General features: G+C 42.1%; 1 protein-coding gene across 3 annotated transcripts in view; it reads right to left on the bottom strand.

Annotated features, from left to right (window-relative positions):
• Positions 1–24,406, bottom strand: part of FAM126A (family with sequence similarity 126 member A) — a 102,576-nt gene that overhangs the window by 13,035 nt on the left and 65,135 nt on the right. For all 3 annotated transcript variants that reach the window (XM_043968262.1, XM_043968263.1, XM_043968264.1), the window contains 6 exons: positions 20,578–20,658; positions 16,434–16,549; positions 15,963–16,058; positions 11,877–11,993; positions 7,704–7,791; positions 7,079–7,238 (listed from right to left, as the gene is read on the bottom strand). In XM_043968262.1, the coding sequence (XP_043824197.1) occupies positions 7,079–7,238; positions 7,704–7,791; positions 11,877–11,993; positions 15,963–16,058; positions 16,434–16,549; positions 20,578–20,658 (658 nt within the window). The remainder of the gene's footprint in view (positions 1–7,078; positions 7,239–7,703; positions 7,792–11,876; positions 11,994–15,962; positions 16,059–16,433; positions 16,550–20,577; positions 20,659–24,406) is intronic.

Consider the following 24,406-nt stretch of genomic DNA (forward strand, 5'->3'; position numbering starts at 1 on the left):
TCTTAATAAATGTGAGCAGTTCTGAGTTCATTTCAGGTGCCTGTGAGATCTAGGCTGCCAGAGCACAGGTGTCTGTAACAGAAAATACACTTAAGTTCTCAATGGAAAAAAATGGGTGCCAAACTTTCATGAAAAAGGTTGTGCTGTGCCAATTAAACACCACCTGAGCATCCATACTTCAAAGCCTCTCCATACTAGGGCCCACAGTCACTACCTGCCTTCGCAAAGCTGAATCTGGGAGTGGCTTTGCAGCCCGACAGGAAATCCCAGGGCTAAGGGTCCAATGGATTCAGGGTTCAGGGCTGACAGAGAGCCTAACAGAAAGGAATGCAGTTTGCTCCTCCTGCTGCTTTATTCATTAGTTCCACCATCCAATATTTTTCAAGTCCAGGTAGGGCATGTGTGTGTGTATGTACATATACAGATATATGTGACTATACATCTGTGTCTATACATAATGTGTATATATATATATATATATATATATATATGCGTGTGCATACAAACACATACATGTATGTATATATGAATGGCTATTAAAGTATTTGATGTTACCTCCAGCTTTGTCTCAAGAAACTAAGTTATTTCTTGATGCTAATCCACAAATCTTAGCATTGCCTGGGTGAAGTGGTCAAATAGCAAGTTATTACTAATTACATTTTGTAAATGCGGAAACTGAGGCACTGCAAGAAAATGCTGTTTTTTTTTTCTAAAAATCATGTAAGTACCAGTCAGAATAATTTAGGCCTGGTGTGTCTTTATTCACTAGATCTTGCTATTTCTTTAATTCTTAATATTTTAAATCATATTTTCTAAGCCTATGTTGGGATATATTCCATACAAATAATTATATTTGATTTTGCAAATAAATTATAGCAGCCATTATATCTTCATATAACGACATAAAAAAAAACTTACCGAACATGTTCAAATTTTCCCAGAATAACTTTATATAAGTGCCCAGTTTGACTAGAGCTCATTAGTGTGGGAATTTTAGCTTTGTACATATTCATTTTTTTTCTATAAAAAACTTAAAGAAAATTGTTTGGGTTTTTTAAAAGTGTGATTGTGGTCCAAGTCAACTCCCTGAGCAGTAGTGAGCTATACTGGTCCTGTGTAAAGAACCATCAGTCTGCTGCTTCGTGTCTGGAAAAGCATCTCAGTCAAGCAGGAGTTGGCTTTAGAGGGCTCCAGGGCATCACCCTTTGTTCCAGTCGCAGGACATGGAAGGGGAAAAAGTTACCCACTTTTTTCATTTGCTCTTTTGAAGGTAACAATCTAATATCACAATTCAAATGCTTTTCCCAACAATGCTCTTCTGGAGTCTCTTCCTGCCACCAAGGCCAGGCTTCAGTGTAAGCCCAAGATCCTTGTCCCTTCCATGGTTCTTTTCATTTCTTTGCTCTTCACAATCTGTACTTTTTCACATTTGGAGGTGTCCACTTCCTTAATAAAGATGCTCTCTCTTCCTGACTGCAAACAGCTGTCCCTGTGCAGGAGGCAGGGACTTGCGTCTTTAAATTCTCAGAGTACTTAGACCATCCTGTGCGATTTGAACACACAAGAAAGTAGTTTTCTTACCTTTTGATTGCTTTTCCTACCTGCAGCAATTACAGTGGATTCCACAGCTGTGGTCAGGCCTCCTGAGGTTGTCTAACCGTAAACATCCACCCTCATCACTCTTAAAAATAACCCAGTTGCATTTAGTATGACCATCCAAGGGCAGGGCAAAATTCCAACCTGCAATCATTCAAAAGCGGGGTCTGTGTTCCACCTAACCCCATGCTCCTTCAGGGAAACCTGCTTCTGGATCCACTCTGCATTTCCTACACACCAGTCCTATGTTGTTTTATGTTCTTATGCAAATATGTCACTCGCTTCCCAAAAAATGACATAATAGATAAGAACGGATTCTGAAAAGTCACCAAGCTTTCCATTATAACAAATATTAGGTAATCACTTTAACAGGATCATCTCCTTCAGAGCTGTAAATGTACTTCTTATCCAATAGATGACTACCATCAAAGGACAGTCCTACTGTCATGCATGGTACTAGACTAGCTAATCCTTATATTTGCCCTACTTTATGCAAATTCAATATATAAACATCCCAAATCACAAGGTGGGTGCATTCAAAATATTTTTTTGTCTTACAAAAGGATTTACCATAAGATCACTTTAAAAAGTAAGCTCCCCCAATGGTTTCAAAATGAGACTTGATTTCTAAAAATCTGATTCATATACTATCTCACAGGAATAACCAAGCTGCAAAAAGCAAGGCGTACCCAAACAAATTCAACACAACAGTCTATACAGGAGGGGAACTGACACACTATAACACTAATACTGACATAAGCATCCAAGTTACAAAAAAGACTGAATAATAATAAAGATTTGGGGTCCCATTTATTCACTACGTAAATCTTTAGGCTGGAGAATAATTTGGTAAAAATCAGACATACACCAATCATTTGTAAGTATACCTTAACTAAGGCAAACCTTAATTTTGACACTCAAATATTTTTTGAAAATATTTTAAAAGACAGAAGAGAAGGTGCTTAGAGCATTACAGGCATAGCAAACAGGACAAGGAGAAGAAGAAGACAGAACGGGAAAGTCAAACAAATAGAGCATGGAAATGAGTGGTAGACAAGGGCTCTGAATGTCAAGGAGACAGAAGATGAATGAAGAGAACTTATTTGGATAGTCTTGAAATTGAGAGTGCCAGGCACTTAATGTAGAAGATGGCAAGTGGTCACTTCTGGATTTAGAGGAAAGGGTGAGTGAGGCGAAAGGCTTTGGGAGTGACCTCTGGGACTGCCTAGAGGGGGCAGGGCTTCCCCAACTTTAATGCCATTTCGCTAGGCATTGCTACCACTCCTTTTGTTCCTCTCTTCTCTCTCTTAACCTAAAGCACCAAATCTTACCTTATTCAATGCTTCTTTTCTTCTGTTTTTACCCTTCTCGCAACCCTTTCTCACCTTCATATTCTGCCTTTCTCCTTCCAGGCTCCCTCCCATTTGGAGTTGGCCTGAATAGCTAGCCTTGGGAACAGCCAGGCTGAGTTTCTTCCTCACCTGGAATGTTTCCTTCCTCTCCCAACCCCTTTCCTATACCCTTGAAGAAATAAAACAAACCCCAAAGGGTTAGTAATAAAGAGGGATAATTCTTAAATTGTCATTTAAAGATAAGAAGTGGCCATTCCATGCTCTAGTGCTAGTCTGTAAACATGTGCACTGAAAGAGAATTAATAAGCTTCAAATAACTTCTCAAATCTTCAAATGAAAAAGAAAAGCTTTAACAAATAGGGCTGACTAGTTGTGTCTAAACAACACTGGTTTAAAAGTTAAAAATGCTGATGCCGAGTTACATTTCCTGTCACATAGACCCCATCCCCAATACCTATATCACCATGAAATGAATACATAAATACACCCTTTTACACACACACACACACACACACACACACACACACACACACACACAATATCAAATGGCAGCCACTGAATCTAAGGCCACTTCCCTAGTAGACAGGACTGCAAAGTGAGGGGCAGGACACATGTGGCTGGAGAATAAGACAAAAAGTAACATTAGGAAAGTGAGATACAGAGATGTAAGTGATAAAAACCACCCCAAGAACGAGGAGCTATGAAACAGCATGAAAACTGCAGCCCTCCCTGACATCTGTTATAAAAAAGGCTTTTTGGTAGGGGTAGACACGCTTTCCTCTTAGAGACACTGTTTAAGTGGTTAAATCCCTAAAGATGCCTGGGCCTTAACTTTGTTCCAGAATATGTTTTAAAATATTCATAAATTAAAATAATTCACAGGAATAGAGTTTAGGATGTTAAGACTGAAGTAAATTTCCAGAAGCCATAATTCAAAGTGGATTTTCAATCACTGAAAATGGTCTAATTCACGGATGCACGTGGATGACAATCTTCTTCTGTAGGTCTGTTTCTATGGAGAGGCGTTCTTTGACACTGGTCCCAAGGCCCCTTTTCAAATGGAAATCCCCTTTTCTCCCCTCTTCCTTCCCCCTTGCTCTCCTCCTCCCCTATTCCTTCTGGCTGGAAATTTTGCCCCTGCTAACTGCCCCACCCCCCTCCCCCCACCTCTGCTCAGCTACTTCTCACCTTCCATCAGCAAATGGATAGCATGGGGAGAGTCTGTGAGAGTAGGGGGAGTGGTAGAGATGGGAAGGGGAAGAGGAGGAAGAAATGAGAAATGAGAAGAGGAAAAAGTGACAGATGGGGAAGAAGAAAGGAGGAGAGCCAGAAGGAAGTTCAAAGAAAGAACCCTTTAACTTCATCATAGCTCCCTAGCCTGTTGCTTCTGGGCCCCACCCTTCAGACCACAGATAAAGACCATGGAGGGTCAAAGAACAAAAGCATCTTAGAAAAGGTAAATTCGGTTAAGACTCTACTCAAAGAGGAACAGCACAGAGAGCTTGGGGAATCGGAGGCAAGGGTCCTGAATATGATGGACGAAGGGCTCAGAGAAGGATCCATCCGATCTCTAGGTCAAGCGAGCACTCACTGCTGAAGCACTAAGCTAGCCACAGTGGGACAAAGCTGCATCCAACGCGGCCCCTCATAGGTCTTTATCAGAAGACTGGCCTCTGTAGTCTGGCTGTAGGGAGTGACCACCTAAAAATGAGGGGGGTGTGGGAGAAAGCCAAGGCTATTTTTCTTAGTCCACAACATAAGAAAGAGCCTCCCCCCCCCCCCCAGGAATTGACAACGATGGCAGGGCATTTGCTGACCCCAAACAGGATCTACACAGATCTGATGATATACCCAAAAATATAAATGGAAAGGGAAATCAGAGAGCAATCTCTTCTTGTTTGAAAAAAGTGAGGATTGGGGCAGCTAGGTGGCGCAGTGGATAAAGTACCGGCCCTGGATTCAGGAGGACCTGAGTTCAAATCTGGCCTTGGACACGGACACTTGACACTTACTAGCTGTGTGACCCTAGGCAAGTCACTTAACCCCCATTGCCCAGCAAAAACCAAATAAATAAATAAAAAGGAAAAAAAAGAAAAAAGTGAGGATTATGCTTACAAATAATACTTTTTGTGAACTCTGATTCTCATTTTGAGTATATTTTTCTACCTATATGGCTGGCTTTAAATTTTCCAGTTAATTTCTTTTAAATGAAGAGAATATTTGGCCTAAAGAAAACTTAGTGGGGAAATACAGTTAGAGCTTGGGAATGCCTGAGTGGATGGCACGTGGAGAAAAGACCCGATCTTGTTTTACTTGGTCCCAGAAAAGAGCAGCAGAACCAAAAGGGGTGAGTTCAGTGACATCTGCCTCTCCAACAATAGAACAGGACGGTCTAGGAAGGTAGGGAGCTCCCAGTCACCAGGGGAGCCCAAACATGGGCTGGCTAACCACACAGCAGGAATGGTAAGCATTGGATCACATGCCTTCTGGGGTCTCTTTCCACACTGAGATTCGAATACCTAGGAAAGTTTCAATTGCAATATGATTTCTTCTCTGTTCATCTTGGCAAGATAATAAACTGGGAAGGGAAAAACAAGATTCCTTCCTGCTGGTTTCTCTGGTAGAATTTCCAACTGATCTGTTGGAGAATGAGGCACTTGAGGGATTTTGTGTTGGGTGGCTCTTCATCGCTGGTGTAGACCAGATGGAACTCATAGCTATGCTTATCAATGATTACAGCAACAAGCAAATCAATCTGCAACATGCCCTTACCTACAATCAAGCAGGCTGCCTTCTTTTTTTATTCACCCCTTTCTGTGTTTAAGACAGCGGAGTTTTCTAGAATGACAAATGGTGCACTGAAGTATCTGAGTTGTCTCTAAAGTAATTGCTCTGTTTTAGGACAGAGTCCCATTTGCCTTATGTGTCTTAAGTCCCCAAATGATGTCTTACTAATGGGAAATATTACCATTTTTATACCTTTCTTGATGTGCTTTCAAAAAGCTGGGGCACTAGTGGAAACTGTGGAAGAATTCATTTACAAGAGAAAACTTCCTGACTTCAATAGTCATTTAATCAAGCTACAGTTTCATCCATTGATCACTGTCCACCTCCTCGCTCACCCCCAGGGGCAGCTCCTTATTTTCTGTGTCATTTGTCTCCTTAGCTTATTTTCACTCGGCCCCAGAGACCAAAGCAGCAGCTGAAACCAGATTCACCACCAAGAAGAGGAGTTACTATTACCATCTCGGTCAATAGAAAGAGAATTGGGAAATGGATTTTATTTCATTTTCTCTGCCTCCAAATCAGCCCTTTCATATTGGAAACTGCTGCCTATGCATTCCCTAATCTGGGATGACCCTTTGGGAAGGTGGAGGGGGCGGGGGACGATGATGACAAAGAGGAGGGAGAAGAGGAGGGAGAGGAGGAGGGAGAGGAGGAGGAAGGTGATGAGAAAGAGGAGGAAATCCACTGAGGACAACTTAGGAAAGAGAAGAGAGGGCTAGGAAAGGCTGTGGCAAATGCCAGCAAAATGTAAAATAATGAAAGTCATGAATTGTTGAAACAATGAGAGATTTTACAAAGAAAAATCTCATTCCAAAGAAATAGAAAGGCTTGAAGCTGCTGTTATATTGTGGTATTCCTCAACTCAGAAAAAGGAAGCGACCTTAAAACCACTGCTATTAGTTCCGTCTCAACCCCGACGCCTACCTGCTGGTGCGGTCATTTAGCAATCAGAACCATTATTAAGCAACACTCGGGTACATAGTCATTCACAGAAGTACAAAAGCCAAAAGTATAGAATGAGTGCAATTACATTTTTCCATCTGAATTACACCTCTTCTATTTGAAATAAAAATGTTGGAGAAATAAATCAAAGCTAATTTTCATTCACTAACAGGTTATGCAGAACATATGTATGCCTAAGCCATGTGAATTCTCCCTTGTGCCTAAGGCATGCTTTGATGATAAATTAAGTAGATATTAGAGGGTGCGAACATTTTCCAGGTCACTAAAGCACCACTTACTTACATATTTCCATCTTTGAAGTAATGATATAAGGAAAAGATAACCTGGCTTATTAGTACTTTGCAATCAACAAGACTCTCATCAGAGCACAGGCTTCTCACCATGTCTTTTCCATCTGTGCCCTCTTATTGACATGCTGGTTACTGCATTTCTGGATATTCTCGATGAAGTTGGTGTAATTTCAACCTGAATACATCTTTTACCCTCCTTACTAGATTTCATGGCAACTGCGGGCAATGAAGTCTTTATTGCATTAGCAACCTGAGGAGGAAAGAAATGACTTAAAATTATCCACATCAAATAAATAAATAAACAAACGTGTAGACACTTTCAAGTTCCATTATACTTTGAATGCATATAGGGACGCTCCAGAAAACATACATAAAAGAGCATACAAAGATCAAGCTAAAGTTGCCAGATGTTGTTAGATGCCAATGAGTAACAAGTCAGTGCTTGTGGCCATCACACACACGTAGGTACGAAATGCAATGACTTATTACAGAGCCAGGAGGGTGCCTAGGGACAGTCCCGGAATGCTTTCAAAATTATGGAGTCTTTTTTCATGCATAACAATTCACTGCCCTGCAAGACAAGGTGCTAAATGACTGAGAATTAGTAGTGTGTTTCATACGTTGTGAACGTTGGCTCCACTGCTTATCAGATTCAAAGTGGAAAAATCCCACAGTCCATTTGGACCTGACCGAGCACGTACACGGATACACGTACCAGCAGTGGTTCGGGGTACAATTCCAACTGAGCTCTGTACAGGACATCTTCCAGGGCCGTCTGAGCTACATCCCATTCTCCATTATAACTACAAAAATGAAATCCAAAGTATGTGACTTTCTTCATTAATTGTATACATACAAACACAATCTTAATTAAGCATTATCCCGTTTATCTTCTGTGACCATGATGATGGCTAACATATTAGTATACTGCCTCTCTATTCCACTTCCTGAAATGTTTTAAAGCTTTGAATTCCTTTCTAATGTATTAAGAGGCCTGTGAACAGTCATACAAAGACAATTTAGAGATGAACTTTTTTTCCTTTAAATAACATTTTTCTATTTCTAGAGCAGAAGTCAGATAACAAAGCTACAACTTCAAAGCAGTCCGAAATGTAATAGATTCTATACCCTGGAATGAACGTTGAGAACACTATGTGGTCAAACTGACATACAATTCCCACAGCCTTTGACGGGCTATGCCCTGTGCCAGTTTGACATTGTATTCCTAAGTATTCTGAGAAAGTTGTTAGGAAGTGTATTTGAAATGTTCTCCTAATTATCCCCACTTTAACTAAATATAAGCTGCAAGTCTTACAGAGATATCAGGCAAAGCCCATGCAGATGAAGGGGCATTTCAGAGACAGGACCAAGGCTATCACAAGCCTGTCCTGGATGGACAGTGGATGTAACAGGACCACCTTCTGTACCCACATCCAGGGGCTGGCACGAAGAAGGCAGTGCGGGAGAAGACTGGCTTGGCAGTCAGAGGGAGCGGCAGGGAACAAGACTCTGCTACTGGAGGAGAAACTTTATGCCCCTTCTCTCTGTCTTGCTGAATTTGAATCTGTCTCTGCCTCTCTCTGTCTCTGCCTCTCCCTCTGGCCATGTGTTGCTCAGGTGCTATACTGGGAAAGAGGACAATTAGGATTATGATTGTGCTTAGATTTTCACCCCAAAGTGATTTGCAAGTGCCTTCGTTTGTCCAACAAGCATTCACTAAGCAGGCACTGGGTGCCATGTGCTGTTCTAGCCAATAAGGATAAAAAGATAACTACAAAAGAATCCCAGTGTTCCTTCCTCCCCTGGAAACAAAAAGCAAATAAAAAGCAATTTCAGGGGAGGAAGGAGGCGGCAGCACGGGGTATCCTGGAAGGAATTAATCAGGAAAGGCCTCCTGGAGGAAGTGGGGCCTGGGGAGCTGAAGAGGCGGAGGGAGGCAGGCAGGCAGGCAGGCAGGCAGGCAGGCAGGCAGGCATTTCTAGGCAGGAGGAGCAGGCTGGGCCCAAGGATGAGATGCTGGATGGAATGTTGTAAGGGGAACAGCAACCCGGCCAGCTGGACCAGAAAGCAGAGCATGTGAAGGAAGGGAAGCAGTGGGCAATAAGCCTGGAAAGAGAGGCTGCAGACAGTAGGTACGGAACGGCCTTTAGACGGCCAACTTCAGAATGCGGAGCGGATCCTAGAGGGAGCCAATTAAGCTTGTGAGCAGGAGTGTGAGGTGGCAGCCATGTGGAGGCTGAAGAGTTTGAACAAACAGACTTTGGAAACAATTCTCTGATCCTCGTTTGGGGCTCAGCAGTGTTCTTGGTGGCAACAGGTGGGGCAGCCACCGGGACACTTAGAGGATGCAATGGCTCTAGTGAATCACGTGTGTGCGGGAATGTGTCCAAGGGCCTGGCCCAGCAGTGCCTGCCACTTTCTGAAGAAGAGTGTATGTTCTGTGAGAAAATGTTGATGCTAAATGGATTTTTCCTTCTAAATGCTGGATTTCAGGCCTTCTCCCCCTGCTCTTCATCTCTGCCTCTGCCTTTGCCTTCCCCGGCTCCCTTCAAGTCCCAGGTAAAACCACACCCTCCACAGGAAGCCATTCCCCACCCCCCTCATAGGAGCACCTTCCCTCCCTGGAGCTGCATATGGCTTGTGTCCTTGTTGTCTGCCCTATTAGGCAGATGGTGCACTCACTCCCTGAGATCAGGAAGTGTTTTGTGATTTTCTTTGTATCCCTGGGTGCCTAGCTCAGTGCCTGGCACATAATAGACCCTTAACAAAGGCTTGGTGACTGACCGACAAATTATGTATGAAAAATACAACAACCTGAGTACAAAAATAGGCTTAATTTCCTCTGTTTGACTTAAAAATTTCTCTGACCTTTCCTTTATGCTCGGGCTATTATGTAGCCTGATCCCCTGGGTTGGTATTTTTCTATGTGAAATATACTGGCAGAACCCCACGTGTTCTGTGGTTAACTTTGTTTGTGGCTGGAAGGGAGACCGATGAAAATCCCAAGTCGGTCATGCCCGAGGACAGCCACAGGGCCGTGCCCGAGGAGGCGGCTTCAGTTACAATGGTCAGAGCAGGGTGGATTAGGTCATTTAGACACTGGTGACCTCGAGCACTTTTCATCAGTACAGCTACACGTCTGTCTTCAGCATCTCTAAATCAGAAGAACTAATGTTCTCATCCGTTATTGCTGGGCATCCATGCAGATGAGACTTGGGAAGGATGGGAGACACGTTTGAGGACTGGAAACACTGTCACGTAGCCTATGGATTAGACTCACTCTGCTGGGCGAGAAGAGTGAGAGACAGGAACAATGGGGAGAAGTGACTTAGAGACACGTTTCGGGCCAGTGGCAGGAAAACGTCTCAACAACGAGAGTCACCTAAAAGTGGAACGGAGGAAACAGTGGGCCCTCCTTCACTTGAGATCTTCAAGCACAAGTTGAATAAACATTTTGGGGAGGCTCTAAGAAAGATTTCTTATTCAGGTACAGCTATGATCATCTGATTCTGGGAGGCAAGCTAAGTCCTGTGTGTCTTGCAGATGACCTGAGCTTATAAGAACCCAAGAGGCAGGATCTCTGTGAGGAGAAGAGCTAGAACTAGGAAGAGGCAAGGCAGAGAACCATCGAAGGTGTGATACATGGGCAAAGGTGCATGCTAGGAGGGCCACTTTTGAAGATGATTTTTAAAAATAACTGCATACAATACCAGAAAATTCTACTCTCTGTCACACACAGACATAGGAGGTGCTTGATAATCACTGGATTGACTGATGTGGGCTATGTTTATATGCATATTACCATAAGGACTCAGTAACACAAAAGAGAGTGTACAAAGGACTTATTTTGTTCTGATGGTTGTTCTCAGATGAATGCTGAGTCTCAACATACAGTTCTCAAGTAAGGTACAAGTAATTCTAAATGGCAGCAGGTGTATCTTGGGGAGGATCAGGAGATATTTCTACAGATCACATGAAATATGGAAGTAAGGTTTGCTCTCCTCTCAACTCCTAGAAACACGAAGCAGTTGTCGTTTTTGCTCCCTCCTGAGCCCAAGTAAATGTTATTGCTCTCAGTAAATCAGTGAAGACTTTCCTGAAAACCTAATAGCAACACGTTTTCCTGAAGCCCTGCCCAGACTTCATTGTGATTCTGGAGATGACAGATCTTCCTAGACAGAGTAGGATGAAAGGAATGGAGAGAAAAAAGAATAAGATTTTTCACTTTCACTGCCATACTAACTGCCCAATGTCTGACTTCCTCCTGCTAGCCAAATATCCTTTTGTTCAACAAACATCTATGAAGCGTTTCTGTGCTGGATAAATTCCACCTAATTAGAAATTAACTTATTTTATATAATAATGAAAAACAACATTTATAAGCATGCTAAAATATTTATGTTCTTAATTTCTTATGTAATCACTAAGGCTTTGGAAAATTATAGAAAAGATCATGAAGCAAGAGTTCTTTGTAAAAAGCAATGCAATTTTGTGAAACTTGTAAAGTGAATGAGGGATGGAAGAGAAGCAAAGAGTTGTATGAGCATTCATCTAAGCCTTACTAAGTTTTATTTTATCCCTGAATGAAGCAAGATTTAGATTTTGCTTCAAATTCTCCTCTATTACACACTATATTAAATTGCTATAATCTATTTCTTGGTGACATACATAATCTTTCAAACATTCTGAAACAAGCCTTGTCAAGAGCTTAATTCTATATCTTTCTATTTTAAAAAAAAAACCCTTAAAATGCCAATCTAAGAAGAGATATTGAAAGAAGCCATTTTACCTTAGCACTGTAATCTAATTCACCATAGACTACATTAACTGATGACATTTTTTCCCAAAAGATCAAAAGTAGCATAATTTGTACATTGGATAAACTTACAAGGCAAAATAAACTCCTGTTAACATTTGCACCATGAATTCTGAAGAAACTGGGATCCTGCTACATATACCTTTGTATTTTCTTACATGTTGTCGAGGATATCCACAAATGCAGATTCTAGAAAAAATAAAATAGTATGTTAATAAAATCGATCAATTACTTGATGTATGCTTGAACATTTATCGGTTAATTTACTTTGTACATTTCCATCAGAAATTTACAATTTATAATGACCTTTTCCAAAACAGTTTGTTTCTTAGACTAATTCAATTGAATAGATACATACCCACATCTATGCATGTACCCACATGTGTTTGTAGATGTACCAGCTAGGGCCATCTTACTGCGTAGGGGAACCAGCCCTTAGCATGGCTCAGACATCTGATCATTCTCATGGACTTCATGATCAATACTCCTGACTTCAGATAAATCGACTGAATGGGGATCCATATCAATGACCCCAAATTAATGGACCAGCTGGTCATGACTCCTTCATTTCCCATGAATAGGCAGAGTCGGAAGGTTCCAAGTGCTCTCCCCACTGGGTCCTGCTTTTTATAAAATGACCTGCTCTCTCTCAGCAGAGAACGAGGCCAAGACGGTTATCATGAAGTGTACGTGCAGGCCTTCCCCAGGATAGGAGCCTTTCCTAACATGCTCCTACAGAAGAAGGAGGAGGAAGAGGAAAAGGAGAGGGAGAAGAATGGCAATGGATGTATTCCTGACTCCATTCTTAGGGTTGCTAATGCTCCAAGGACAGTGGCTAAAATTATCCTTGGGTGCCCTGAACAGGCCGCCCCTCCCCCAGCATGACTGCTCTCCCCTAAGCCATCCTGGGCACCACACCCTGCTCAGTGGGGATACGCCCAGCCGGGCGAGGGGTTTGCAGGAAAACTGTGCTGAGAGCTGGCCCTGGGCGAGGCTTGGGGGTGCCAGCGAATTGGCTTGGGGGCGTTGGCGTTGGCCAGGCCCAAGGTTTGAGGGGAGAGAAGGGTTATATAGCCTGGGGGTAGAGACGCTGGCGGGGTGGGTCAGTAGGAGAAGCAGCACAGGGGAGGGGAGAAGGAAAGAGGCTGCTGATGGGAAAAGAAGAGGTTTCCAGTGAGTTGAATGAGGGCGGTTTTTGGCTAAGAGGGGAGCAACAGAGAGAGGGAGGTGAGGCGTGGCTGCAAAAGACAGTGGCAGGAGAGAGAGTGAAGAGAGTGAGTTCCTTAGAGTCAAGGTCACAGGTCGTATTTCTTGCTTATTTCTACACTTATTTCTAAGTTTATTCTTATCAATAAACCCTGGCATTTGCTTTAAGTGAAAAGAGGCTTTCTCTTATCAGTCTGGGAGGCAGTGGGGGAAGAGGAGGCTCCCAATTGGCTCTTTCCATATTAAATTAAACCCTTTACAGATTAGATAGAAAGTTAATATTTCTTTCATAATGGAGACCGTGGAAGGTCTTACGAGCCAGTTATAATTTTTCAGATTAGCCAAACAGCCAGGAGTTTACAGATTAGGGTCCAGTTAAATTTTTACAGTAGAATCCTTAAGGCTTCATGCATTTCCATTTTCCTAGCCCTTGGCACTCATTAAATATGAGTAGAAATGTGCAGACTATCTAAAACCTTCCTTCAGAAGTCATCTCAAGGCTTGTTTACATGATCTATTTAATATTATGCTAAAGCAAACTACAGGAGATATACTTGTTTTTCCAAAATATACTTAAAAATCAATGTCGGGGGCGGCTAGGTGGCGCAGTGGATAAGGCACCAGCCCTGGATTCAGGAGTACCTGAGTTCAAATCCGGCCTCGGACACTTGACACTTGCTAGCTGTGTGACCCTGGGCAAGTCATTTAACCCCATTGCCCCGTTAAAAAAAAAAAAATTAAAAAAAAAAATCAATGTCAGCTCATTTCTTTAATTGGTCACCTCTTGTTTCTTAGAGGCATTATGAAACGAACACTAAGCTGCCTCTCTCTGTACTTCTCCTTCCAGTTCTTAAGAAGGCTGTCATCTCTTCACTGCACCACCTTGCATCCTTCTTGGGGATTCTCCTTGGCTCCTCTGCCTCCCTGCTTCTCTACTTCTTCAGTGCCAAAATGAGACCCTGTTTTCACAAAGGGCATTAGCATCATGGCTACTTGATTTCTGCATTAAATTCCCACAGAGTTCAAAAAATAAATCCTGAAATCATGGAAGGAAATAAAGCCTTTGGAAAGACCAGCAGTCCTGCCAGCATACCCCAAGGAGGGACTTTGGGGGTCATTTGTGCCTCCAGAGAAGAATGGGCTCTTCTGGTGATCACTGCCAGCAGCCTGCCAGCTCTCAGGGGAAGCTAGCAGAGACATCAGCTCACATGAGTTTTCTATTTACATATCTGGCCAATTCATTTAGAATTGATACATTCAGTTCCTTTCCAACACAGATAAATCGAGCTCATCGAGACCCTGAGATGATGCATTTTCCAAGCAAAAGCCACCTGTCTCTTTCTTTCTGCTTCCCTGGTCTCTTATTCTCTCTATTGTCTCCAGAAGAGCTCCGGCCCAAACTACCCCATGGGAATGAGTAAGACTTCCTCTTCCAATTTCTCTACTTCCTTCATTAAGAAGCAGCTTTCAATCACTTCCACTCTACAAGCCATTTCTCACGGGGCAGATCCCTCCGCAGGCCCTCCACATACAAAGACACTGCCGAGCCAGGCCTGATGCCCAGTATCATCTCCCTGGGACTTGCCAGATGTGAAAGACTGGGCTGCTGTGTGTAGAAAACCGGCAGACAGTCTCCTTTGTTATGTGCTCATGTGAAAGTGGCCTGATTCTGAACCTAAGGCTAGAACACAGTTCCAAGGCTAGTACCGCAGGCACCTCCCTAGAGATCTCAGCCATCCAAAGCAGAATACAGGCAGTACTGCTGGCCCCAAGCTAGACTTCATAAAGCGGGATGAGCCTGTCAGAGAAGATTCACGGAGAGGAAGGAGCACTCGAGCTGTGCCTTCAGGCAGGGGCATGGCCAAGGCACTGGGCAGACACAGTCAGAATACAGTTAGGGAACAGGGAGAAAAAGTGCCAGAGGCTACAGCTGTGTTGGAAAGACAGCTGGGCAAGGACACCTAAGTCCTTAAAAGTCAAAGAAGCAGATGAGGGGAAACTCATATAACGTTGAGTATATTTGCTGACCTGCTTTCATCTTATTAGCACAGCATAGCATAGCAGAGGGACAGAGTAAAGGATTTGTAGTCAAAAGAGCTGAGTTCAAAGTCTGCCCTGTGACCTTGGACAAGTCACAGTCTCTCAGCGCCACAGAGAATTGATTTTACTTATCTATGTCTGAGGGGATGGCTAAAGGAGGGAATTCCCATACTAATGAAACTATGGATCCTGGAAAGACTGACATACACATATTTGGTAAAGAAAAACAAAGTACATAACTTCAGTATCATTTTTAAGAATAATTACACTCTAATTGAGGAATCAACAAAGTTAAGGCATGAATCTAAAATCATAGTGAAGTTCTCCCAAGAGTTTTCATTTTTTCTTGGCTGCTAACTTACTGCTCCATTTTTTCCTCTGATCCTCCCATTCCTTGTCTGCTTTCTCTGGATTTTATTGCTGGCCAATGCTTTTGCCCTCTGGCTGGCTCCCAACACTGGACTGCCTCCAAAAGAATTCCCAATATTCAAATTATTCTCTAACTCCTTAAACTTACTTTCACCAATTTTAGGTAAAGTCAAGTCAACAAGCATTTATGCAGTGCCCATGATGGGGCTATGCTGAGCACAGCTCCGAACACTCTCCTCCCAATCCTCGCCCCCAGGGCTGTCCCCCATCACTCTCACTTAGAGAATGGTTCCTAACAAGTACAAATGACTAAGAGAGTATGATGGTCAATCATTCAGTCAAATCAACATTTGTTAGAGCCAGCTGTGTGCCAGGCACTGTGCTAAGCACGGCCAATCCTTTTATGTATTTAGTGCATTTCTTTTACTTAGCTAAACTTATTTTTCTCTTGGAACTTTTAATTTTTCAAGTGAAGTGATCATTGCAAACATAACGAATTAACAAGCATATCAAGTAAAAGCTGATACTCAGTTTTTAATTTACCTTGAACAAATTTGACACAGCGATTGAAGAGAAACATTGGGCATATAGGTTAAGGCAGCATTGTAACACAATAAAAGGAATGTCAACACTTCAAACCTAAAGAGAAAACAAAAAAAATTTCACAAAATCTTAAGAATTCCAATATAATAATAATAATGACTAGCATTTCTATAGTGCTTTACATCTCTGTTTAAAAGTTAAAGGAAGGAATAAGATAATATACAAATGCCACAGTGAAACTTAAAAATTAGAGCTAATTTTCTTGAGAGTGAACAATAACTATGACAATTATTTAAAATTATTATTTTTTAGATGAATTTGCAAACGAGCACAAATGACTTAAGATCTTTTCCTTTATGTAAAATTAATCATCTGTTCAAATGAAGAGCATGCAATGTGTTACAAATTGTAAATCTAAATGTAAAATAATTCTCTGCCTTTTATGTAACAAATTCTAGTTCTCAATCTTACTTATTCTGAGCTGTTAACATCTCTCTTTGAGGATGAGGTCCACTGTAAACAACTTTTGATAAACCATGCTGGCATAAAGCACTCTCTGTCAGAGCCATGGAACCTATGCTGGAAGGCTAAAGGAAAAAAAACATATTTGAATAAAGCAATCACAACAAATGTTCTTGGAAAATATAACATTAAGAAAAAGTAATATAATGGGCATATTAAACATTAAAAAATAAGCACATAATTTGATTATCGATCTTTTACTTTTAAATCTTTGACACTAACAAAAAAACAAACTATAAGGCTTAATAAAACCATTCCAGATTGATAAAATTCAATTGCTTTAATACACAAAACTATCAACTTGACAAAGATGATAAAAGACCAAAAAAGTTAATGTTGAAGGGGCTATATGGGAAGGCGCCCATACTAATACAGTCTTGGGGGAATTGTGAATTGGTATAGCTAGTATAGAAAATGATTTAAATTATGCAAGAAAAGTTACTAACCTCTTCCTAACCTTTAACTTCATGATCCATATTCCCCGAGGTCAAGCACATAAAGAAATGCCTTATATACACTCACGTATCAATAGAAGTACTTTTTGTAAGAATACAAAGTTGAAAAAGTACATGCCCTTCAACTACAGAATAGCAGAATAAAATGTGGCATGTTACTGTAATTACGATTTAGGAATATGCCAGTAGAAATTATGAACATGAGAAGTTCAGAGGAAACAGGAAAATTTATATGAACTAACGCAGGGAGAAGAAAGTAAAACCAGAGCACTTTAGACAACGTGTACTAGAATGTAAATGAAGACAAGAACAAAAGTGAACCAAATTCCAATCGAGTGCATTGTCTAATGTTGGAGGGCACTTCCTTCTTCTCTAGAGGGAGGGGATGGCTCTCAAGGGGGGATGCTGCCACCTTTGCTGAGCACAACTGTGAGGTCTGGTGGGCCTGAGTTGGGGGTGGCCTGGCTTTTCTGGGCTGGTCTATTTTTTTGTTTGTTTTTCGGGGCAATGAGGGTTAAGTGACTTTCCCAGGGTCACACAGCTAGTAAGCACCTAGTGTCTGAGGCCGGATTTGAAGTCAGGTCCTCCTGAATCCAGGGTTGGTGCTTTATCCACTGTGCCACCTAGCTGCCCCGTAGGTCTATTTTTAAGGAAGGGCATTTACTGCTGTTAGGGGAGGTGTTCTAGAATGTGATTGTGGTATAAAAAAATGAAAAAAAAGGGCAAGATTCCTGGTTTTTACCAAAAAGACAATGGCACACAGAATTGGGGAGTGGGAAGAGAAAACATGCAAACTAAGTTTATTCAAAACAAACTTGTCACCATCAACTTTCTAATTTTATCCTGGCAGAGCCCAAAGGGCTCTCAGGGAGGAGTCCCCTCTGCCAGCGCGGGTTGGCACCTGCTCTGAAGCGTGGAGTCTTTGGACCTTCCTCAGTCAGTGTGGGTCTAAGGGAGGGTTTGTAGCAAGGCCTCTAATCCCCTCTACCACTCAGCCTCTGAGGATAATGCTACATCTATTAAGCGCTGAGGGAGATACAAAGCTAACTCAGCTCTCAGAAAGCTTCAATCTACTAAAAGGACAAGATACATGCACATAGAACTCATGCAAAACCAAAACGTGGCAAGTTTCATAATTAGGATGAGAGAAGAGAATCACAGAATGACAGGCCTTGTGGCTGGAAGGGACCAATGGGGACGTTTAGTGAAGGACGAAGGATTCCCTCTGTAGCACACTTCTGCCAACCCTACATTTGTCCCTTTGGATCGATACTCATTAGTACTAGTTCTGTTCTCTGAGGTCAAGAAGAACCGGCTACTACAGAGCTACACCTTCTTGACCTTATGCTTGTGAAATTAACTGTTTTGAATGCAAGTATAAGATGTTTGCACTGCTCTCTACTACATTTCATCTTAATTGATTTGGTTCAAAGCTTCTAATCTTTAAAAACTTTTCTGAACCCTGACTCATCTAGTGCGTGAGCTATTCTTATAAGCTTTGGCTCATCTGTGAAGCAGATAAGTATGACATCTATGCCTTTATCCAATTCACTGATAAAAATGCCCAGCCTGGATGCCTGAGGCATTCCACTGAAGGTCACTGGACTCATTCATGTTATACTGATTAACCACCAATGACTGTTCTTAGGGTACAGCCATTCAAAAGTGTTCTAAATCCACCTAATTGTATTATCGTCTCATCCATATTTTCCCATGTTTTTCAGGAGGCTGGCATCATAAAGCAAGACTTTATATAATGCTCTGCTCAAAATATGGGCCAATTCTATCTAGGGTCTTCTGTAGTAACTGTGCCCAGAAAGGAAAAGTTATTCTGCTGTGACCTGTTATTCAGGAAATCCCACTGGCCCTTTACAGTGACTACTTCCCTTCCTAGATGCTCTCTGACCATCTCTTATTAGTTTACTGTAGAATTTGACAAGGATTTAAAGTCAATGCTACCTGTGATTGTCAGCGATATCTGACAGCTCATGGAGAACAAAAGAATGCCTCAAAATTGGAAGACCAATATCCCAACTTGCAAAGGCACAATATTTGCCCTTTTCTAATTCTGCGGTCTCTCTCTCTTTTCCCAGGATCTTTAAAATATCCCTGACAGATTCAACAATCATATCTCCCAGTTCTTGGGTGGGTTGATATGGGCTGGATGACTCAAATTCATTAAGGGAATATAGGTACTGGTTATCTCCTTATCTTGGCTATCAGCTCCCTAAATGTCATTTTCCCCTGTCTTTTCCAGTGGCAGAGAAATCAGTAGCAAAGAGTCAAAGAGTCAAAGAGTCCTCAGTTTCCTCACTGTCACTGGTCAACATCATTTTATCAGCTCTATCTCTTTTTGAATGCTACTCATTTTTCCAATATAGAATTGTTGGGTTGGGTTGTTTTTGTTTTTGTATCCTTAGCTTTCCTTCCCAACCTGGGCTCATTCTGACCTTCATACTCCTGATGACATTCGTATAAGACTATGCTGTACATCTTTTTCTTTTTCTTTTTTTTTTTTTTGTGGGGGGCATTGGGGGTTAAGTGACTTGCCCAGGGTCACACAGCTAGTAAGTGTCAAGTGGCTGAGACCAGATTTGAACTCAGGTCCTCCTGAATCCAGGGCCAGTGCTTTATCCACTGTGCTACCTAGCTGCCCCCTGTACATCTCTTTCAAATTTAAATTGGTTCTTTAGTTCTTTGTGCACTCATATTAGTCTCTAAATGACTAACTCATTGGAACTGTTTCTTTTTTCAAGGTCTTCAGAATTTACTACTTGAGAACTTCCACTTCATCCTACATTAACTTTTCCCATAGAATTCTAGTCCATGGCATTATGCCTATCTTGAACACTTTGAGATCTACTTTCCCCGAATTCAGGGTGCATATCGGACTATTCTCAAATTTCCTTTCCTACTCCAGTAAAAGTTAGAAGGAGTGCTCACTTTCCTCCAGGGTTCCCATCATTTCTGCCTCCAGCAAGTAATCCCTCTTGGCTGATGAGAATCAGATCCCAAACAGAATTGCCCTTTGTTGGTTTCTCAAACTTTTGAGGAATGGAAAGAGATCACCTCCAACTGGAGGGGGAAGAGAGAAGGAACCAGAGAAGACTTTATGGAGGTAGCATTCCACTGGGGTCTGGATGGTGGAATGAAAACTCTAAGCATAAAGATCAGTGAAATCAAAGGTGGAGACACCAAAAACGTATTGCTTATTCATGGAGTGATAAGTAATTTGGCTTGGTTGGGGTAGAGGATATGTTTGGGGGAGGTGTGGGCTAAAGTTGGAAGCATGATTGGAACAATATTACACGAAGCCTTAATTGCTAGGCAAAATCAAGGACTCTGTGCAGAAGCCATTGTACATTTTAAAGCAGTTGAGTGACGTGAGCATGTCTGTGCATTATAAAGATTAATTAGGCAACAAAGTGATGATTGGATAGACACACAGAAGAGACCAGGAGGAGGAGACACAGCGAAAAAAGGACACCTAGACTTGGATAGCATTTCATTCTGGGCCAAGTACAAACACAATGCATCCTACTGTGTCTATTCTGGTGAGTTCCTCTTTTCAGCCCTATCCCCTTCCTGCCTACCAAGAAAAATCAATGGAATGGAAAACTCTGATCAATGTCACTTACTTCATGATATATTGATGGCTTACATAAAGATGGGATTGTAAAACTCAACACTTTGTTATGTCCCTGATTGTCAACTATTTCCTACAGAAAAAAGAGAGAATATTTCAAAATAGTTTAATTGACATGCAAATTAAAGTCTATAAGACAAATATACACATGCATATATAAAATCTTTATATCCTTGGCCTAAATATTCAAAACTATCTAAAAATTTAAAATGCCCTTCCACTCACTGAACCAGAGAAATATGCCATTAGGAACTTGCATTCATACACACATGTTCTTAAAGTATCGGAAACAAGTGTTCAATTTGTTGGATTTAACTAAAATATGCATTACATTTCAAAAACTTAGATTTTCCACATTTAATACATGTAATATGTTTAAAGTTATTTTCCCCCTAAATTAAGTAAAATAAAGTAGCTAATGAACAGGTTGGAGAAACTTGACAAGCTAATCACATGCCTTGAAGAGGAGCAATAACCTGCACTCCATTAAAGGAAAGAGATGGATTAGAAGCTTTCTTAATCCCCTTACAAATGATATAACTGCAGAAAACTGAAAACACCAAAGGAAAACATGCTACCAGGTCAAATTTAATCTGTTCAAATAATTCAGAAGTAGTTCAGTTTTTAAGGAATGTAGGAAATTGTGGCCCATTATGTAAAGACTTCATAAATATTCATCGCCCTAGAAAGGCTCTCGAAATGCCAACCCATAGATCTGTAGAATGCTTTATTCATGAACAAAAAAAGGGAAAGACTTTTTAAAAAAATCACATTGGAAAGTCAGAGGCTTTATAGATGGAAATGTCCAGCCATCCTACAACCCTTTAATACTGGAAAGAATGAGCGATGTCCCTGATGTGGCCATTCCTTCTAAGGAGGCAGATTGCCTGTCTTCACATTCTGGGCAGCCTTCTTCCATCTTGCCTAACGCATCTCCACAAAGGGTGTCTCCCATGTGCTGGGATCACACTCAGTGAGTTTCTTGAAGACCTCCAGTGAGGACAAGCAGCCCGATCGGATTTGGGTGAACTCACCATTAGGAAGTGTTTCATTACCTCGAGCCTTAGCTGGCCTCTGCAGCCACACTGCTGGAGTTCTGCTGTCTGAGGACAAGCAGAACAGGCTTAACCCCTTTGCGAGGTGACAGCACTTCAAACGCTTGAAGACAGGCATCATGACAAACCAGGCCTCTCCAGGTCAAGCATTCCCAGGGCCTTCTGATCAGCTTCATTTGGCAACAACTCAAGGTTCATTTGCGTTCTGTGGTCGCCCTCCTCTGAACTCTCTTTCTCACTCTTGGATGACATTCCTCAAATCGATGACAGATATGGTGGGTATGGCTCTGCAGCTGCTACCCTGCCAATGCTCGCCTTAGGCCTGTATCTGAGGGGAAGCATCTCAAGGCAGCCCACAGTAACCTTCGCCTTTCTAGCTACAACATAACACCACTGATCCATACTGAGTTGAAGTCTACGAAAGCCCAGACTCACTGTCTTCCCTTAGGGACCAACTCTTGCCCTCATACTAGAAGACTTCAACTTGGCTAAGATAGGGATGACTATGTTCGATACCCTAAAGCCCACGACCTCTCCTCTCCCTCTATTTCCCTGGAGTCACACACAGGGACAGTCACACCTTACCCCTGCCCCTCATTTACAAGTGTTTCACTTCCATAGCCAAAAGCTGACATTCCTCAAGCTGATCACAGCTTCTGAGCATCCATTTCTCCTTTATCCTCGGCGTGACCCCAATCCCTTCACACCTCAGAGTTTTTTTCACAGTTCATTACCCCTCTCTATCATCCCTGTCTTCCCCTTCCAATCTTGACTCTAGAGTTAACCCATTCAACTACCTGTCTTCTACTCTTATCACCACTCATGCCTTTCGAAACCCCAGTCTTGGACTCCTCCCACCATCTGTCTTTTTCATGCCTACTCACACGCTACTGAACAGAGCTGAAGAAATCACACAGCGGAGCTGATTGGGTCTAACCCTAGCTTTGCTAGATGTTCTCAACTGGGTCCTCCGCACAAAAACAAGGCAATGCTTTTATCCCTCCCTAATATTACTCTTCAAAGAGGCTATTCCAAACCTTTTATTCCCCCTCAAACCTCCCATATGCCTTCTGTTTCAACCCTATAATCTGAGAACCTTGATTACACTGAGAAAACAAAGATGATTCACAGTGAGTTCCCTTATTCTGCCCCTTTTATCTCACAATCCCCTGACATCATCTCCTATTCTTTCCACGTTACTCCAGTCTCCAGTAGTGCCCTTCTCCTTGATAAGGCTGACATCCATACACGTGCCTTCAGTGCGCTCCCCTGTATTTCTCCAGTAGATCACCCTCTTCCTCTCAATCTCACTAATCTTTAGTCTCTAACCACATACGAGGTTCTTCTCTGCTGCCTACAAATAAATATTGCTAAATCATCATCCTTAAAAAACATCTTTATTAGGTTCTGCCATCCCCCTCAAGTTAGCATTCTCTATTTCTCCACCAAGATCCTAGGGGAAAAGACTCTGCACTCATTGCCACTCATTTCATTCCTCTCCCTCCCTCCTTGTCTTTGCGATCTGACTTCTGACCGTATCACTCAGCTGCCAGAGGGGATGGTCTTTTCTCAGTCTTCATCCTTCTTGATCCTTTTGCTGGTCACTCTTCCTACATCATTTCTCATCTCTGTATCTTTTTGCCATTTGTCCCTCATGCCTACAATGTTCTCCCTCCTTGCCTCTCTCCTCTGGCTTTCTCCAAGTGTGAGCTCCACTCCTGCCTCTTATAAGCAGCTCTTCCTGGTCCCCCTCAATACTGGTGGCCTCCTTTTCACTAATGCACAGGATCATCTGCATCTTTCTCCTCCCTTGGAAGGGGAACTCCATGAGGACGAGGACTGTCTTTGCCTTTCTTTCTACTCCCACACTTAGTAGAGGACCTGGCACATCATAAGTACTTAACAGATACTTGCTGACTGAACTTGGCTTCTGTGACACCATCTCCTGTTCTCCTCCTGCCTGGTCACTTCTTTAGCATCTCTTTACCAACTCTTTCATCCACAGCCAATGTTCTATGTGTTGCTGCTGTCCAAGGCTCTGTTCTGAGCCTCTTCTCTTTCTACTCTCCTGATTGCTCATTTCCTCAGCACCCACTGGTTCAACGATGGTCTCTGGTAAGGTGACTCCCAGATCTGTAAAATGGGTGCCGGTCCCCCCTAAGCTCGAGTCCCACATCACTATCTGCCTTTAGCATCTTTCAAACTAGATGCCCCACAAACATCTCAAGCTCAGTGTGGCTGAAATAGAACTTGTTCTTCTCTCCAAAGCTACACCTCTTTTGAACTTCCCTGTTTCCATCAAGGGCACTTCTGGTGTCCTGGGTTTGCAGCCTCAGTGTCATCCTTAATTCCTCATTCTCCAGCACCTCAGACGTCCAATCACAGGTGCCAAATCTTGTTATTGTCATGATGAGGATGACGACGACATAATGATCATTAGCATTATTATTACTTTTATTACAACCAGCATTTCTATAGTGTTTACTCTGTGCCAGGCACTGGGCATCCATCCTCTCTCTACTCTCACAGCTGTCACCCTGCTTCAAGTCCTCATCACCTCCAATTTTGTTCTTCCCACCTCAAGTCTTTCCTTACTCAAATCCATCCTTCACATGGGCATCAAAGTGATTTTCCTAAAGCACAGCTCTTACACGGTGAGTCCCTTCTCAATAAACTCCAATGGCTCCCCATTACCTCTAAGAGCAAAGATAAACTCCTATTTTGCATTTTGTTATCGTTGTTCGGTCATTTCAGTTGTATATGACT

The sequence above is a fragment of the Dromiciops gliroides genome, chromosome 5, assembly GCF_019393635.1.
Source record: "Dromiciops gliroides isolate mDroGli1 chromosome 5, mDroGli1.pri, whole genome shotgun sequence".
In the NCBI taxonomy this organism is placed as follows: domain Eukaryota; kingdom Metazoa; phylum Chordata; class Mammalia; order Microbiotheria; family Microbiotheriidae; genus Dromiciops; species Dromiciops gliroides.